This window comes from Cynocephalus volans, chromosome 1, assembly GCF_027409185.1.
Source record: "Cynocephalus volans isolate mCynVol1 chromosome 1, mCynVol1.pri, whole genome shotgun sequence".
In the NCBI taxonomy this organism is placed as follows: Eukaryota; Metazoa; Chordata; class Mammalia; order Dermoptera; family Cynocephalidae; genus Cynocephalus; species Cynocephalus volans.
Window position 1 is genome coordinate 117,381,623 of NC_084460.1, and position 19,670 is coordinate 117,401,292.

At 47.2% G+C, this 19,670-nt stretch overlaps 1 protein-coding gene across 1 annotated transcript; it reads left to right on the top strand.

Moving 5' to 3' along the window:
* The first annotated feature begins 12,453 nt into the window (after positions 1 to 12,453).
* FAM43A (family with sequence similarity 43 member A) lies at positions 12,454 to 15,534 on the top strand. The gene has a single exon (XM_063105513.1). The coding sequence runs from the start codon at positions 13,442 to 13,444 to the stop codon at positions 14,705 to 14,707; it is 1,266 nt and encodes a 421-aa protein (XP_062961583.1). The 5' UTR covers positions 12,454 to 13,441; the 3' UTR covers positions 14,708 to 15,534.
* Positions 15,535 to 19,670: the final 4,136 nt, after the last annotated feature.

A 19,670-nucleotide genomic window follows, 5' to 3' on the forward strand; every position in this document is an offset into this window, starting at 1 on the left:
AGAGTTGTGTGTGTGTACTGGTAAACTATATTCTCATTAATCCAGAGAACCAGCTCACTGTTATGATACTCAGAGAGAAGAAGCAGCTTACCCAAATAATAGATCGAATATGTGCAGGGTCAGGAATCAAACTCAAGTCTTGTCACTATCCTATATATTCTGGGGGGGGGGGGGGGGGGGGGAGGGGATAAGGGTTGTTAGCATGTATGCTAGAAATCATAGGATCGAGGTAATGAATATGTTACCTAGCATAGCTTGATTTAGCCATTCCACAATGTGTACATATATCAAAACATCACGCCACCCACCATAAATATATACAATTTTTATTTGTCAGTTAAAAAATAAATTAAAAAAAGAAATCATAGGATAAAGAAGCCATCTAATCCAGTGGCTCTCAAACTTTAATGTGCATATGAATTTCCTGGGAATCTCACTAACTGCAAATTCTGATTAATAAGGTCTGGGGATTCTCTGTTTTTCACAAGCTTCCAAGTGATACTGATGCTGCTGGTCCATGGGCCACACTTGGAGTAGCAAGAGTAGTCCATTCCCTTCTGGTGCAGATGAAGACATTGAAGTGGACTGGCTAAATGTCAGTCACAGTAAGTTAGTGGCAGGTGATACTGGGATCATTCCACCCACCCATTTCTGAATTCCCTGCCAAGTTCTCTGTGTGCTACACCTTACTGCTGACCTACTGAGTTGGAACAAACTCTGGGAAGAGCCCAAGGGATTGCTGACAAGCCGTGTAGTAGTTGGCAAGGCTTTGAGAAGGCTGTGCTCACAGAGCAGCAAAGGAAGGCATGTATGAGTATATATTTAAAATCCCTGAACATAATCTTCAGAAGTAAAATATGAAGAAGATCCATGAAATAGAATTAGCAGAGAGCTCCCAGCATTCTCTCCAGAGCTGAGTGGTTAGATAAAACTAATGCATAAAGTAAGATTCAATGGATTTTAATAATAACGATAATAAGAGATGATATAGAGAAACTTGCCATCTCATTCCTAGAGTTCAATCAGGAACTTGAGACTTCACCGTAGTTTCCTTTTTCAAATTTTGTTACCTCCCAGAGATTTTGAAAAAGCAAACTTATGGTTTCTATGGTCATTCTTCTAAGGGCTCCAAAAAATCTTGACCAAATAAACCAAAGTGATGATTCAATCAAGACTGGTGAAGAGTCAAAAGGACATCTACACTGTAAGATTGATTAGCAGCAAAGATTCCTAGCTGACAAATAAGTAAATCATAGATAATTCTAATATTTTTCCCAAGACATTACTCAAATCTACCGATGACAAGGAATTGAGTCTCAGTTTTCTTATCTGAGTAATGGAGATAATAATAATTCCTGTCCTGCAAAAGTAGCAAATGAGAAAATACTACAAGATCATTACCTAAAAGTTTGTGGGGGATACCATCTGACATAGGTGAACAATTTTTTTCCTCAACAACTAAGCAATACAGGGGAGAACTCAGCTGAATAATTGTTCAGTGAGAAGGGCAAGGAGAAAGGGAATTGAGGGTGCTGATTGATAAGATCATGGGACCCAGATTAAGAGAAACAAAGTGAGATTTAGGGGGGAGTAGTGATGGTGGTGGTGAAGGGTGGAGCAAGGTACTGGCTGCCACCTGAGTGAGAGGGTTGCAAAGATGAATCAGCCCAGGTCCCTGCCCTCCAACCGCAGAAGCCATTCCACCCACAACACAACTCAGCCAAATTCCCCTCATCACTTTGTCACGCCAGTAGAAACACTCATCTCGCCGGCTTATGTCAGGAAGACTGGTTAAGTCCTCATGATTCCTCACATAGCTGAGCCCTTCCACTGAAGCAGGATTTTCTCAGCAGCTGACCCCTGAAGAAGGTTGCATTGATTTTGGGATTGGTAGCCTTTTATTCAGTTTACAAATAGCGACACAGGGAGTGTTCCTACTTCATGGTGTTGCGTAATGCTTGATTTACAGTGTCTGAACAAATGTAGTTACAAACCCTGAAACCCACACCCAGGATCAAATTTCAGAGCTTCATTTCCACACTGTTGTGCCTCTGGGCTCCACATCTGTCTAGAGAGCGAGAGGAAAGAGTGGGTTTTTCCTTTTACCCCTTAGCCAAAAATATATCAGTGGCAGAAAAATTGTCCCAAGACAAGCTTGCAGCCCTGTCCCTCCTTCTCTCCCATTCTCTGCACCACCTCCTTCCATAAGGACATTAAAGTAGTTTGCATAAGGATGAGGGTTGTGAAAACAGAAGTCTGGCAGTCTCTGCAGAGTGTCACTGAGTCAGTAGTTTTGCTGATCATCCCATTGATTATCTGCCATTCCCAGGTTATCCTTATTGAAAATGGGGGATTCTCACACATAAGTGAGTTTCAATAATTCAGCAGACATTTTTAAAATTTTATTTTTAATTGACACATAATAATTGCACATATTTATGGGGTAAAGTGTGATGTTTCGATACATGTATACATTGTGTAATAATCAAATTAGAGTATTTAGCATATCTATCACCTCATATATTTATCATTTTTTTTGGTGATAACATTCAAAATCCTCTCTTCTAGTTATTTTGAAATACACAATACAACATTGTTAACCATGGTCACCGTATGGTCAGCAGACATTTATTGATGGTTATTATAAAGGATTAATTTGAGTCATTGTAATCAAACATTGATTGTGTGTGCAAGGAAAAGCGTAAAAGACCTCTTGCTTTGGTGACACAGGCCGCAAGATCCTATGTACACTGTATTTGAACCCATGAATTTTTTCTGTACTCTTATAGTTGTACATGGAATATCTAGGGTCTTTTATTCACAAGTGACTCTGCAATTGCTTTTTCCCTCATAGCAGAGTGAGAAAGGGTATTGCTATTTTTCTGCACTTTTAGTAGAAATTGAGACCCAATAAAGTTGAGCAAAGTAAAACAAAGTAAAGGAGGCTAGAAGTAGAATTAGTAATCACCAACTCTAAAATCTGCAGATAAAAAACACCAGGTTTCTCCCATCCATTCATTCATCACAGGGCTCTGGGGACTCAGCACTGGACAAACTCCCTGCCCTGATGAGCTTACACATTAGTGGTGATTACCCTAACAGAGGGACCCAGCCAGACTGAAATAGATCAAGCTAGGTAGACCCCACTCCATCAGGAGGATCTCTGACCACCAGGATTTTACTTTTTGTCTCTAAATGTGACTCTTCCCTTAAATCACTCTAATAAACACATTAGCAAGTGTTAGCATGTCGACCTGATTTCATGGTGATGAAATGCAAAACTATGTTGTGTGAGGAAAAGGTGACAGAAGTGTGACTAGCCTGAGGAAGGGGACTCCAGAGGTTTGTGGCGACCATTTGCATTTATGTGAAGGACTGTCATAGGCAAGGGAGAGATCATTCTCAGTAAACATGAGGCAAGAACAACCAGAACAAATGGGTAGAAACCACCAAGTCACAATTTGAGGTTCAATTTATTGAACCAAGTGTAAGGGTGTTCTAAGTCAGGTTCATGTCTTAAAGTGGGGGTTGGAATACATGACCAGAGGGTGCTTAATAGACTCCTGACCCTGGTAGTTTCTCTTCCTCTTCATCCTACCCTGTGTTTCACCCCATTGTCTGAAATAAAGGGAAATATGGTGGTCTCAGAAAGGGTGCATCAGCTGACAAAAGCAGGGTGGTGTCTTCAACATGTAACTTGGGGAGAAGACTTCATTTTGTCCTCTTGGTCATGAGAGGGTTGAGGGTACCATGAGTCACCATCTAGTAAATTCAGTCACCATTAGTTATTGATACCATCATTACAAATGGAAATGTTCAAAATAACCACTTTTAAAGATCCAGAGTTTGTGCTTTAAGGCTAATCATGTAGGGTTAATGACTTCTCCTCCTTCTAAACTCATACAAGACAAACCGATCTTGTTCTTCTTTACTGGTCCCTGCCTTTGGTGTCACTGATGAGAAGGCTCACTTGTAAGGCTCATGGTTTCACTCCTCTTGGCTTCCTTCTAGTGCCTTTGCATTTCTGCTTGGGCCTTTTCCAGATGGCAAGCAGTCCAAGCAAGCAGCCCATGAAAGGAGAAGCTCCATGGCAAGGGGCACGGTGAGGACATTTCTGGGAGCTTGGGTCACAAGGTGACCTCCAGAGTTTATAGACCTCTTACCTTGTCTATTCCTCTCTTACTCCTACAGTTTCCTGTCATAGCTTCTGTTTCAAGTTGAATGGTATCCCTTAGAAAGATATGCTCAAGGGGTTGGTCAATTAGCTCAGTTGGTTAGAGAGCAGTGTTATAACACCAAGGTCAAGGGTTTGGATCCCAGTACCAGCCAGCTACCAAAAAAAAAAAAAAGATATGCTTGAGTCCTGACCCCTGGTACCTGTTAAAGTGACCTTATTTGGAAAAGGGTCTTTGCAGATGCAAGTTAAGAGTAAATCATACTGGATTAGGGTGGGCCCCAATCCAATCACTGCTGTCCTTGTAAGATGAGACAAAATTTGGAGCACACACAGAAGACACAGAGGAAGAATGCCATGTGACAACAGAGGCAGAGATTGGAGTGATATGTCTCTAAATCATGGGACACTAAGGATTACAGGCAACTACCAGAAGCTAGGAAGACACCAGGAATGCTTCCTTCTTCTAACCTCCAATATGTGGCAGAATAATTCTGTTGTTTTAAGCCAGGTGGTTTGTGGTAATTTGTTATAGCAGCCCTAGGAAATAAATACAGCCTTCTATGATCTTAGAAATGGAACGGAATTTGCTCAGCTCAGAGAGAGGCAGCAGCTTCCTCAGGGATCCTCAAGGAGTCAGGGCTGGGGTGTGGGTGTCTGGATTCCTTCCCTACCCTCTCTGGGTACCTGAGCTTTGGCTCTGATTGTGGCAGTCCCCTACTCCAGTGCCTCCAGTGCCTCCCACAGCTTACAAGATGCCTCTGCTTGCCATTCAAGGCCCTTGGGAGTCAGGCTCTGGCCTCACTCAAACACAAAGAACATAGGCTTTGGGGACCTCAGGGAGGTTTCTTAACTTCTCTGAGCCTCAGTCCTTTCTGTCTGTAAAATGAAAAGACTAGCACAGACCTCACAACACTCTTACAAGGATGAAATGTTTGGATGGATCTGAGGTACTTAGCAGTGTCTGAGGCATAGCAGGTGCTCAATACAATTGAGTTTCCTGCTTTTGCCAGTCATTTAGTGGTCAACACTAACCACCTTCCACACATGCCATTTTCCACCTCTGGACTTCTCTCTCCTGTCTCTGCTGGCAGCAATCTGCCCAATGCTTAGCATGAAGTCCATCCCCTCTATAAAGAGGACCCTGGTCTCTGCAATATTCAACCAGAAGTTATTTCCCCTCTGAGTCCCCAGAGTACTCTGTGTTAAGTTCAGCCTTCACTATCTCATATAGAACTTATTTGCAGCTATGTTTCATACCCTACAGCATGTCAAAATCTACTTCCTCAAGTCCTCTCTGAATCGGTGAATACTGGATTATAAACGCTTTAAGATGGGACCACATGCATCTCTCCAGCACCTAGTGTGGAGATCACAGTTGATTTAATATTTGTGATTGAATATTTATTACTTTGCCAGTTTATTTGCATGGCCCAGCCAAAGATGTGCCAGGCCCACATGCCCAGAGAGAAGTTAAAAATCAAGAGACAAACTAAATCACAGGCTTGCATAATCAATTCCCTCTCTACTCTCAGCTGGAAAATCTCCAAGTATTTACTACATACATTTAAATTCATTTAGACTTTATACTGTTTCTGAGAAATAAGGACTGCTACAACTCTCATTGTTTTTGGAGTGAAAACCCCAGAGAAGTCAAGGTTACTAGGCAGAGCAGAGGAAACCAAGGGGGCACCAGACTTTGATGGACCTGGAGTGATCTTGGCCACTACAGACACCAAAGTCTTACTGGTGGAGTCCTATGTCAGTCATGCCTGACCCCAACATCTTTGGGGGCAGTGCGATCCATTAACAAGTGGATTTTTCATTAAGGTCACAGGGAGAAGTATGTTTGGCTGGTGAGGGCTGCTCTTGCTCAGTTAACTAAATGATTCTATGAGCCCCCAAAACATAGCCCTTCATAGAGGGAGTGCTAGTGAAGGACACGGGTTCTGCATACATGTGTTTAAAAGATTTTGGGGACTGGCTGGTTAGCTCACTCAGTCACAGTGTGGTGCTGATAACACCAAGGTCAAAGGTTCGAATTCCCTTGCCAGCCAGCTGCCAAAAAAAAAAAAGAAAGAAAAGAAAAGAAAAGAAAAAATAAAAGCTTTGGCTTTATGTCCAGATGTCCAGCAGAAGGAAAGCAGCCTGAATCTCAGTTCAGGGCCATGGGTCCTAATCTTGACATGCCCACTAAATCACTGTATGATCATGCACATGTATTCTCAGACCCTCAATGTCCTCATCTGTAAAACCAGGGGAAGTTGACCAAATTATCTTGATGGGCTTTTCCAGTTCTGATGGTCTGTGCTGTGGCAGTCTTGTTACTATGAAAATAAACACATGGTTAACATTCATTCCACAAACATTTACCATACACCGACTTGGTAGAGGCATTGTGCTAGCATCTGGGGACACAAAAAAGTGAATAAAATACAGTCTCCACCCTTAAGGAGCTCACGGTCCAGTAGGGGAGGCTGAGAGGTAAAGACTATATTAGAACAAGACAAACACAGAGATGCACAGGAGGGAGTGTGGAGAAGGAGTTTGTGGGCCCACAACATTTTCCTGGAAAATATGCTACCTGAGCCAGCTCTTTAAAAATGTGTAGGAATTGGCCAGGGGAAGTGGCAGGAGGAGGTCATTCCAGCTAGATGGAACCGCATCGGCAATGGCAGGAAGAGAAGAAACAATCTCATGAGCACAGGGAGAAGCACAGGCTGTTCTCCAACACTAAAGCATAAATTATGATGCCAGGAGAGTGAAGAATGGGGCTGGAGAGGTAGGGAGGTGCCAGACCGGAAAATTCTAGTGTATTATTCTGAGGAGCTGGGCTTGTATCTTGTGGTTGCTGGGAAGACGCTGAAGGGTTAAAATGGGAAAAGATACACAGTCAGGTTTGTGGCTTGGTAACAGTGTGGAGGATGGCTTTGAGGGGGACAGGTTCAAAGGAAGAGAGACTGTTGAGCCAGAGGAAAGAGGTGGGCATGCATGTGCATGTGCCAAGTTTGTGGATTAGCTGGGGTCGGCCACAAGTTAAGTGCCTCACCTGTGTTGGGAAAGCACCAGGTCAGCTCCGCCTAGCTCTGGGGGAGCAGGCAGCTTTGGGAAACTGGAGAGGATTTAGGGTACTCATTGAAGAGAGTGGGAGAGGGAACTGAGCCAGAGTAATGGAAAAGCTGGCTGGATGAGAGGTATATTGTTGCTGTAACAAATGGCCACAAACATAGTGGCTTAAATCAACACAAATTTATAATTCTGTAGGTTAGAAGTCCAAGACGGATTTCACTGGGCTAAAATCAAGGTGTCAGTAGGGTTGTGTTCCTTTCTGGAAGCTCTAGGGGAGAGGCCAGCCTTGTCTTTTCTAGCTTCTAGATGCCACCTGCATCCCTTGGCTTCTGGCCCCTTCCTCCATCTTCAAAGCCAGCAAGGGTGGGTTCAGTCCTCATATCACATCACTCTGACCCTCTCTTATGCTTCCTTCTTCCACTTTAAAAAAAAATTGAGGTGAGATTCATATAACATAAAATTAACCACTTTAAAGTGAACAATTAAAGGGCATTCACAATGTTGTGCAATCACTACCTCTATTGAGTTACAAAACATTTTTCATCATTCCAATAGGAAACCCCACATACATTAAGCAGTTGCTCCCTATTCCCTTCTTTCTCCTACCCCTGGCAACCACCCATCTGTGTCCTGTCACTATGGATTCACCTATTCTATGTAGTTCGTATTAAAAAAAATCATACTATAGGTGACCTTTTGTGTCTGGCTTCTTTGACTTAGCATAATGCTTTTAAGGTTTCCTCTTTCATTTTTGAGGACCTTTGTGATTACACTGGCCCCATCTAGATAATCCAGGATATTCTCCCTCTTTTAAGGTCAGCTAATTAGCAACCTTAATCCATCTTAAATCTCAAGTCTCCTTTGCAATGTAATGTAACACAGTCACAGACTCCAGGGATTAGGACATCGACCTCTTGGTCGGGAGTGTTATTATTCTGCCCACCCTAGGAGGGGTCAGAATGTATGAGGACACCACGCAAGTATCTGAGGGATTCTATTCAATAGGATGGCCCCAGAGGCACAGCACCTGAGCTGTGGTGGTGGTCCAGGGCTGGGGCTCTGCTGGGTGGATGTGGTGCACAGAAACTGGACCTGATACTCATCCAGAAGGTTTTGGATGGAAGTAGGTAGGATAAGAGGCTAGGAAGGAGTCGATAGTGGAGAAATGAAATGGGCTAGGGCAGGGATCTCCAAACTTTAGTACATATTCAATCCCAGAGGAGTTTAAGCATGCACACTCCCTGCCCCCAATGCCAGAGATTCTGATTTAGGGGTGGGATCTAGGAATTAGCCCAGGGAATTCTGATGTACACAGCGGGTGAGTCCATTCAATAAGAAATACAGATGCAGATCCTGGAGGTTAAAAAGCTGATGTGACAGGGGTCAGTGATGAAGAGGGCTGGAAGAATCAGAGGCTGTGACCAGACAGTAGGATTCTGAAGCTTTCCAGTTCTTGAAACTGCAGAGCTCATCAACACCTTAAGGCCTTTACATTGACTGTACCCTTTGCCTAGGACAACACCGTCCATTATGTAATTTAAGATTTTCTAGTAGCCACATTAAAGCAGCAAAAAGAAACAGGCAAAATTAATTTTAGTAATATATATTTTAAGATAATATATTTTATTTAACTCAACATAGCCAAAATATTATCACTGAATATATAATTGATATAAAATTATTGATACATTTTACACTCTTTTTGTCTTACAAAGTCTTCAAAATCCAGTGTGTCTTTCATACTGGTAGCATGTCTCAGTTCAGGCCAACTACATACATTTCAAGTGCCAGCAGCCACATGCGGTTAGTGACTACCATATTGGCCAGCTCAGGCTGGAGCACTCTCCCCCATCTCTTTGCACAGCTGGCTCCATCTCCTCCAGTCTCTGTCCAAAGACACCTTCCCTGACCGTGCTGTCTAACCAGCCACCTTACACTCCTAAAACTGCTTCCGTTTCTTCCATTTCACTACCTGAAATTTTACTATTTGTTTATTAACTGCCCTCCTATAGGCTATAAGTCCCATGAAGGCAAAGGCCTATCTGTCTACTTTAGTGCTGTATCTCCAGAACCTACGTCACACCCACAGTAGACACTCAACAAATATTTGTTGAGCCACTTTGAAGATTTGTCATTTGTCTCTGAAGCCCACATCCATTGAGTAGGATGTTGGGGAAGGGGATGGAGAGGGAAGAGCATCACGCAAGACATAAGGTAGAAGAAAGCTGGTCCCAAAGCCTCGGTGAGATAAAAGGCTGACTAGGATTTAAGTTAGGGGCTGGACTCCTGGTCCCAGCTGTGACTTGGCTGTGTGCTGATTCAACCACTGGCTTTTCCAGTTTTATGAGAAATCATCCCACCAAGTGGCACTTCTGCCTGCTACCAGCAGATGGGGCACTGTCATAAAAAAAAGCACAGTCTGCAGTTTCTAACCTGTCTCCCAACTCGACTTTGCCGATTTCTCTTCTGGAACTGCCTGTATCTGTTCTGGAACAGACACATATCTGGTGTCTCAGATATGTGGTGTGGGCTCACGAATGGTGATGCCAGCTTTCTCAGCTGAAGAAACGCTGCCTCAGTTGCGACGTGCGCTTTCAGCGGGGGTGGCCAGCTTCTCCACAAGGTGAGGCAGGCCCTGGAGGCTGGCCCACGCTACGGGGAGACAGCCTAGTTGTCCTCCTGGGTCTTTGAGCACAGGCGCAGAACATGACTCACACACTGGGGTGTTCACATTTGCCTAGAAACTTTCTGTTCTCCCAAGGTTGAAAACAAGCTTATTAAGAAGGCAGTCAGGGCGTGACATAGACCGGTCGACAGGAGCAGCTCTGTGGTCCTGTGTCTGGGACTGGCCCCCTGGCTGCTGCTGAAAAGCCTGGCCTGCGAGTGGACTCCTTCTCCCTGCCACCGTGGTCCACTGCTTTCCCTGCCACCACGTGAAGTGCACAGGGTGGGGTGGGGGGCTGGAGAAGGAGGGGTGCCTCTTGCAGAGGCTGAGACCAGCTTTAGCTCGCACCACTGCTCCCTCTTCCTCCTCCCCAAACTTGTCTGATCCTCGGACCTCTGCACCATTTGGGAATGTTACCTGCTTGAACATGATGTCTGCTTTTGTAGAATTTAGACTTCAAGATTATGGACCAGCTAAAAGTCATATAGCACAGGTTAATTTGGTGTATTATTACCAGAATTTTTTGTTCTTTGGATTATGTACTACTTCATTACCACTGCAAAATATTCCAGAAATTTGAGCAGAAGAGGAATTAATGTTGGCTTAAATGTCCTAACTAGCTCATTCCAACACTATATCTGGTAACCCTCCATGAACCCATCAGTGCTGCTGAGGAGTCAGGCATTGCGGCTCTGCTTGAAGGACACCATGGGGCCAGTCAGCTGTGAAAAGGCCATTCCTTCCCTCAGAGACTAGGAGGGCCCAAAAAGCATGTCAGGAAACCTTCTTCTTTTATGTTACAATCATTAACTTCTGTCCTAATCTGTACATGTGCGTGCATTTTCATGCTTCTATAATTATGCTGTTCTTTATACCTGAAAGTCCTTCAGTCCTTTCCTGTTTAGAGAAATCCTTTTCATCCTTCTCATGTTACGACCTCCATGAAGCCTTTTCTGATTTCTCATTACAATGAAACTTTTCTTCTTCCAGCCTTCTCATAGGACTTTGGGTCTTTCCACGGCATTTAACCCACTTTGTCTTCTCGTTCCTGTGTGTGTCATTCATAAATTCAACAGACATTTATTGAGTGCCTATTTGTAGGATACAGGATAATTCCACAGAGCATACATTCCAGCAGAAGCCCAGAGTTGGGTGGAGTCTACATCGTTCATTGGACTGGGAGCTTCTTGGAGACAGGAATTGGGTTTTCCCCTAGCTCAGGACCGGGCACCAAAAGGTACTCAGAAAAGTTAGCTAAATTGAAACTTACCACCAATGACTCTGTGAAAATTGGGTTAGAGACCAAAGGAAGGTTAAAAGTTGGAGGTAGAGTACCAGGGAATTTCTAGGAGCAGCTATTCTGAAATGAGGACTTGGCATGGAAGCCACAGACCTCCAAGATTCCCAGTGGACTGGGCCTGCGAGGAGGGACCACAGTCCTCCTCCAGGACACACGTGGGAGTTCATGCAGGATCATCCGGAGATTTATTACACATTCCAGCTAGGAGTCTTTTTGCTTTGACTGAGCAGACCATAGAGGCAAGTATGTTGTTTCAAGGGCTGGAAATGAGTTACTAGTCAAAGGTCAAGATGGTCAGATGACTAAAACTACATTGTCCATTTGACACCTGAGAATAGCATGATTAATGCATTATCACTCCCATTTGAGGGTGGCCAGGCATTATTTGACACTCAACTTAAAAATGTCATTTAAATTTTTACTAGGAATTCTCATCCAAGATGTGTCTGTGATATAATAAAACTTAATGACTGGCTTGCCAGAGTAAACTGAGTTCTAACCACACACATACATTACTTAGAAATGTATATATCTCAGAAAACTGCTCTATGCTGAGGCTTGATGGCAGGAGTGGGGATTGCTGGGGGTTAGCGGTAGAAGCACCTTATTTATTGACAGTATACTATACTGTTCATTCCAGTCACCTTACCATTCACCTGACTTCACTGTCTGCTGCTTACCTGTGGATAATGGTTTCAGATAGTGAAAAGTACATCTTGGTGTTTTCTTTGCCTTTCGCTGTTTCTTTAATAGAATAAAATCCTGAAAATAACAATATTAAACAGAACCCAGTCATTCTCAGAGAGCTGTCACACAAGGAAAAAAACCACTATTTCCTCAAACTTTTTACACATGAAATTGTAGTCTACAATCTCATCTTCAACAACCTCCCCCAGAAGTTTCGATCTAGACATACATTTATTCAGTGAGTTGCAATTCAGCCTGGGGGTGGAGTATCAGAGTACAAGTTCTTTTTGCTGCGCGGGTAACCCCAGGTCTTGGTGATTTCTGCAGATAAAAGAGATGCTGGTAAATTTAGGATGTAATTGTCGGATTGGACATGTCTCTGCCCTCCCGCGACCAATGGCTGCAACCCGGTCCCTTTAAGAGACCAGGAATCCGCCAGGCGTCGGAGCCCGCGGATCCTCTTCTCCGCTCCTCCCCCGTCCCCGCGCTGCGAATGGTTCGCGCCGGCCTATATTTACCCGGGATCTTCCTCCCGGACGGCAAGGATGTGAGGTGGGCGAGTCGAGCAGCGCTCGCGGTCCTGGAGAGGGCGCGCTGCAAAGGCGGGCAGCCGACCAAGGAGAGCCCGAGAGCGGACTCGGACACCCCCGGGAGGGAAGAAATGAGGTAGCGGCGGTCCCCGGAGCCAACCATGCGCGCGCCCCGCCCTCGGAGCCCAGCGCTGCCCTGGCCAAGCCGGCCCGGACAGTGAGCTGGCCGAGCGCGAGCCCCCGGCATCCGGCCAGAGCGAAGATGCAGTGAGCCACGGCGGGACAGCTGCGTGGGGCCCCCGCCGCCAGCCGGACCCTCCATCGGACCGCACTTGGGGCGAGCTGCTGATTCTGGGACCTGCCCCGCCGAGGGGCTGTCGGTCTCCAGCTCCTCTGAGGGGTGGGGAGCACTGGCCCCTGGGCACATTCGCTGTAGAGTTTCCGCGGCGTCTGGCCCCAGCCCCGGGCGTTGTGTGTGTGTCGGGGTGCCCTTTTCACGTTCGCCGAGGAGTTCCTGCATATTCTCGCACCATCCCGGGTGCTTTTGCTGGGCTCCCTCTATTTATTTGGGGGCGCACATCTAGCTTTTTTCTAAGACGTTTTCCGCTCCACTCGCGTTCCCTCTTTCTCTCATTTTGTTGCTTGCGGGAGACTGTGCCCTCATCCTTGCCCGGGCTGGGGTACTTCTGTGTGTGCGCGCGTGCCCCCCCCTTCTTTCTTTCTTTTTTTTCTTTTTTTTTTTGCACACTCCAAGCTGAATAATTTCTTTTTAAAAAATTCTATCCCCACTTCCTGCGGGGTTCCCAAGCACTATCTCTCCTCCCTTCTCCCTTTCTTCCCCCACCTCCAGCCTCCCCCCACTCCTCCCCCTTCCCCGCGCCACTGGGCCGCTCCCAGGAGAGTTTTTATTATTTTGGTCTTGCCCGGGCCGAGCCCGGCCGCGGCGGGTGGCTCAGCGGGGCTCGCGCCTGGCGCTCCGCTGCTGCCTCCCAGCTGCGCCGGGGCGCCCTCCGGAGATGCTGCCGTGGAAGAAACACAAGTTCGAGCTGCTGGCCGAGGCGCCGCCGCGGCAGGCGTCCAAACCCAAGGGCTACGCTGTGAACCTGCACTACTCGGCGCTCAGCTCGCTGGCTCGGGCGTGCCCCGAAGGGGCGCTCAGCCGGGTGGGCAGCATGTTCCGCTCCAAGCGCAAAAAGCTGCACATCACCAGCGAGGACCCCACTTACACAGTGCTCTATCTGGGTAATGCCACCACCATCCAGGCGCGCGGCGACGGCTGCACCGACCTAGCCGTGGGAAAGATCTGGAGCAAGAGCGAGGCGGGCCGTCAAGGCACCAAGATGAAACTGACAGTGAGTGCGCAGGGTATCCGCATGGTGCACGCCGAGGAGCGCGCGCTGCGCCGCCCGGGCCACCTATACCTGCTGCACCGCGTCACCTACTGCGTAGCAGACGCGCGGCTGCCAAAAGTCTTCGCCTGGGTGTACCGGCACGAGCTGAAGCACAAGGCGGTAATGCTCCGCTGTCACGCGGTGCTGGTGTCCAAGCCCGAGAAGGCGCAGGCCATGGCCCTGCTGCTCTACCAGACGTCGGCCAACGCTCTGGCGGAATTTAAACGTCTCAAGCGGCGAGACGACGCGCGTCACCAGCAGCAGGAGCTGGTGGGCGCGCACACCATCCCGCTAGTGCCGCTGCGCAAGCTGCTCCTGCATGGACCCTGCTGCTACAAGCCACCGGTGGAGCGCAGCCGCAGCGCGCCCAAGCTCGGCTCCATCACCGAGGACCTGCTCGGCGAACAGCAGGAGCAAGAGCTTCAGGAGGAAGAAGAGGAGCACCCCCAGAGCTGCCTGGAGGAGGAGGACCGTACGGGGCAGGGGGATCCAACAGAGGAGGAGGCCGAGGCGCAGCGGGCGCTGGTGGTGGCCATGCACCTAGAATGCGGCGATTTGCTGGACACGCTGGAGAATGGCCGCGAGGAGGCGCTGGGGGGCGGCGGGGTCTCGCTGGGCCCCGGGGCCGGACCACTGCCTCTGTTGCTGGGTAGCGCCTCCGACATGAAGGCCGAGCTGTCGCAGCTTATTAGCGACCTGGGTGAGCTCAGTTTCGGCAACGACGTGCGCACCCTGCAGTCCGACTTGCGGGTGACGCGCCTGCTTTCGGGCGACAGCACCAGCAGCGAGAGCTCCATCGAGGGCGGGGGCGCAGATGCCACCTCTGCCACCGCCGGGGACCAGTCTGGTCTCACTGACGGCGGCAGCTCGGACGAGCCCCACTCGGGCTGAGCTCCAGACTCTTTGGTGCTCCCCACCCGTGGTCCCGACAACCTCCCTATCCCCCGGCCGCCCCCAGGAAAGGAGAAATGGGGTGCTGGGGGCACAGGTCTGGAGTTCCTTCTGGACGCTCCCCTGCCCCCCGCGGCCCCGCCACTTTTGGCTGTGTTTGAGGCGGGCACAGGTTGCAGGTCGGGCCGTGGGTAGATGTGAGAGAGGGGAAAACCCTGCAAGGAAGGAGAGAGGCAGCCAGGCTGGCGTTCGCGAAGTCACCGGCCTGAGGTGCTGCCGGCCAGCTTCCTGTTTGTGGGGCGCTGGGGCCTGAGGAGGAGGGGTTGACTTCCTCCCCTCAACCCCCTGGAACGGCCCTGTACTGTCATAGACATGTCATTTAAAGAAAAAGAAGTTTTGCTTTCACAATGTTTGAGGCTTTAATGCCATCCATTCGCCCCCAGTTCTTTTTGGTGTGAGAGCTTGGGCGCTTGGGCTGTTTACCTCAGACTCAGACCCTTGAAATTCTGCCAAATTCCTCAAATAACTGTGTGGGGGGGGCGGGGGGATGAAAGAAAGATGCATTTTGTTTACAGTTAAAGACATCTAATACCTAAAAAAGGAGTTTTCCTTTAGAAACACACACCTTCCTCCTGCTCAGATATCACTCCATGATACTGTGTAAAATAATTTTGCACTGTTGTGAAGTATTTTTGACATCTTTTGTTTTTGTATATAGCTGTTCTCAGAGCTGAATGTTTATATCTTTTGCTGTGCAAAAGAAACATGTAAAATGTTGTTCAGTTGTCTATACAGAAATGTGTATAAAGCATTTTGTTATTTTTTAAGAGTAGCACTGTTCTGGTTCTGTTTGCACGTTAGTGGGGAGAGAATAAAGCGGAAAATGTAGCAGAACAGGTGAGCATCTGGAACCTCTGTGGTAGGGTGGGAGGACGATGTGTCCCATCCTGTGGCAGTGTAGTGGGACAGTCTTTGGTTTTTGTGATGCTTGGAGAGGATTAGGGAAGGGGAATCCACTTTATGCAGTCGGGGTCCTTTCTGGACCTTCGCAACTCTGGGTACTGTGTCTGGGGCCAGTGTTTTCAAGCATATCCTATATTCTTCATTATGAAGTTGTGCAAGTGTAGACTTTTTCTGGTCTTTTCTGAGTTAATTTTTGGAGGTAATTTCCATTTCCCACTCTTCCCTGTGAGGTTATTTATGGCGAAGTGACTTTCCAGGTCTGCTGAGGTTCCACCACCTCTCTCTGTGGGTCACTCTAATGATCAAGTATAAGGATACTGCATAATCTTTTCCTTCACAAACAGCTGAAGGAGTTGAGCTAGAGACCTAAAGAAAGGAGTGGGACCATTCCATCTCTGTTTTTCCTGGGAGGAAAACCAAGGAGAAAGAAAGTTGATAAGTTCCCATCACGGCGTGAATGAGTCATGGTGCAGGTGGGGCGGGTGGGTCAGCAGGTTGCAGAGCCCATTTCCTTCCCTTCTACAACCCAGCATGACCCAGTGGGGAAATGGTGTAGAGGTCAAGGCAGAGAGGAGCTGTTAGAACTTGATCTGGGTGTGTATGTTTTAGGGTTTTCATGCTTTCTGTGTGTTTGTTTCTGTTGTAAACTCCAAACAGATGTCTCTAGTTTGCTACACCCGATCAGCTGGAAGTTGTAATAAGATGCTGCCAAAACTGTGCCTTCTGCAAATTATTTTTTCCTCTCTGCCCCTTTTGGCCTCTTTTCCTGTGTTGCACAAATGTATCTCACTCCCAGCCTTCCCTGGTGTCCTGAGGCCACTTTGCTTTGTTTTCATCATAAATATGCTCTGAGCAGCTAGACCCAGAGATCCTAAGGCATCTGGAATTCACTGGAACCACAGAGGAAGGGAGGATGAAAGATTTTCTTTCTAATTAGCAGGAGAGATTCAGGCATAAGGCTGTCTTTAAAAAAGAAAAGCAAAGGGGGCGAGTGGGAATTACTTTTAAAATACTCAGTCTCTTCATAAGGGCATTAGGACAAGGTCCAGGCCTTTGAATCTATTACATTTCGGTTTGGTTGAGAGTCCTTCTCCCTGAATACCTCAGATACATATGACTGAATGACATTTTAAAAACCCCAGGTAGAGAGAGGACAGGAAAGTCAAATCTCAGCCTACCTATATGCCCACATTGGTGCGCCTTCCACCTCACAAGCAGATAGCTGTGTGGGTCATCGCTGTCCTGTGTGACTTGATTTCACATTTCAAATGATTTCCACACATTGCCAAGTTCCTCTGCTGTTTGAAACTGACGAAGACGTAAAATGGAGTGAAGATAATATGGCCTGTACTTGGGGGTGGGGCAGCGTCTGTGTGCCTTTATCCTTACCCAATTTATGTGTCCAGTGAGAATGCCAAGGTCGGCTTTCATCTGTGACTGATGGGGGGATGGTGATTGGCCAGAAAGTTCAGGCAAATGACATTTAAACCAACAACATCGATAAGTATAAGGCAACTGTCTCTGTAAAGTCTAATTTTTCCTCTTAAGTGATTTATAAATAGAAAGGGGGGCTTGGGGGCCGAGGAAGAGGAAGAAGAAAATAAGCAGACTGTGAAAGAATCAGCTGCCTGCCTCCCTCCCTCCTGATGCCCTCCCATCTCGCCTTCCTCCCCCCTGCTATTTGGCTTTTATCCCCACTGCACCCCAGGGCTCAGACTGATGTAATTCTAGAAGAGATGTGAAGGTGATACATGATTCACCTCTTCTTACATCTCAGTCCTCTAGGGATGATATCACTAAAGTAAGAAGAGATGTTTTGAATAAAAAAAAAAAAACCACCCAAAATGCATTTGCTCTTGGCACTCAGAGGGACAGAGTGGAGTGACAAAAGCAGAGCTAAGGAGTCAGATGAAATACATGTTCTAGAGAGCACCTGAGTTCAGGTTTACTCAACGAATTTAGCTTTTCCTTCTTGCAAGGTGAAGCTCGTGTTTTTTCTTTACATAACCTGATGGTTCTTTAAAGGCAGTGGGACACCTTCCCCATTCTTTCCCAGCTAAAGTAATCCTACGTGTCCAACAATGCAGCTTTGACTGCAGAGTGACTTCCGGTGACAGGAGAGACTTGCAGGGGTGACAGCGTGAGTCCACAGAGAGATACTCAGCAGCGTCTCTCGGCACAAACATCCCGTGTTCATTTCTACAATCTGTTGTGTGTGTTGAGGGGGAAGGAGGGAGGCGTAGGACTGTATAAAACAAACAGTGGTGTTACGTACCCTCTCAACAATGCTCATTTCAGAGGATGCCCCCTCCACATGCACATGCTCCTCCCTAAAGAAAACCTCCCACTCACTGCCCCACAGTCAGCAGAGCAGTAGATGTTAAACAAATTAGAAAGGCTCTGTTATATTGAGAAAGCACAATTCCCTCCCAGGGGACAGAGCTGTTTTTGAGGGTTCTGTTTGTGAAAGGAGAGAGGACTGGCTGGTAGAATCTACTCCTGGCACCCAATTGGAGAATTGAAAATCTCATTGTAGTCACCAAGGATCATGAGAAACAAAAATTCTATTAGGAGTAAGTAGCCCTCTTATTCTAACAGGATTTGGTAATTTAATAAGCAGAGCTCTTTCCTCCTTGTGGTATGCATCAGTAGCCCTAGCATCTGCTGGTAAGTGATGCATGACAGAGCTAGAAATGTGCATGGACTGCTGGGACTAGGAGCCACGTCTGACACACGGCAATCTACTCAGGGCTTGGGCAGGCAGGAGGCCGCTGGGACCAAGGTGCTCTGTACTCTCTGCACCAGGCATTTTGCTCTTGGCCACATCTGGATCTGGCTTTACCATTAGCTAGGGCCTCTTTTGATCCTGTTGGCTCATCCCTTCTTCTAACTCCCAGTGTCCCTGGGACCAACTCCCCACTGCCAGCTTGGACATAACCTAACTCAAACAGCTTTGACTAGCCACCATTTTGGTGGCCCTGGAGCTTGGCACTTGTTCCTTCTGCTCTCTGGGTGTTCAGTGGCAGCAGTAAAGTCCTTGTTTCTAACCCCAGGGAGAGTGTCCCTTCTGACAGCCTCCTTTTCTGCCCTCCTCTTCATCTCTCTCCCCCATCCTGCCTCCTGTTAACATATCATTCCTTCTGGCTTCTCCTACTGCCCAGCTCCCTGCCCAGTCCTGCTTCATTTCTCCTCCCTTCCAAAAACCTAGCTCAAACCTTAAGGTACCTGAAAGAAAAGAAAGTCCAAACTTAAAGAGAAAAACAAACCAAGCCATCATCAACATCAGCCAGCACCAATCCTGCAATTCCAGAGCATGTTCTGGCCCTGCCCCCCCCACTTACAGATGAATAAACCGAGGCACAGAGGGGTGCTGTGTCCTGCCCAAGGTCACACAGGGACCAAGACTCAGGGGTCCAAACTCCTAAACCAATCTCTTCATATGCCTCTGGTTTTTGTGGCTTATAACCATTTTTTAGTCTTTGGGTGGTAGGAACTGGCAGTTGATTTTTTTCTTTGTTCCCTCCATTTTTTGTATCCCCACATTTCAAACATGGTGGGTGTTTGATGACAAATATTTGTGATGCCGTTCATTAACACCACATTCTCTTCCCCCAAGTGTGTGTGAGTATGTACCAATGCATGATGCTGGAGGTGGAGAAGTCAAGAGTCTCTCTTTCTGGGGGGAATGCTGCTGACGGGTGGGGTGGCAGCCCCCAGAAGAACTTGTTCGCCTCTTGCTTCCACCCTTGAGAGATGGTCGGGCAAGACCCCACCCTAGAAGAGCAGGTCTAGTTTGAGTGTGTGGGAGATCTTTCCATTCCATCATGGTTGTTAATCATCTGTATCCTTCCTAGTTGACTGAATTTTCCAAGGATAGGAATGTGTCTTAGGCACTTCTGATTCACCACACTTAGCACAGGGCCTGGCACTTATTAGGTCCTCAGGAAATGCTGAGGAAGGGGTAAAGGAGTGATTCCACTGCAGGCTAAGGGAACAGGCT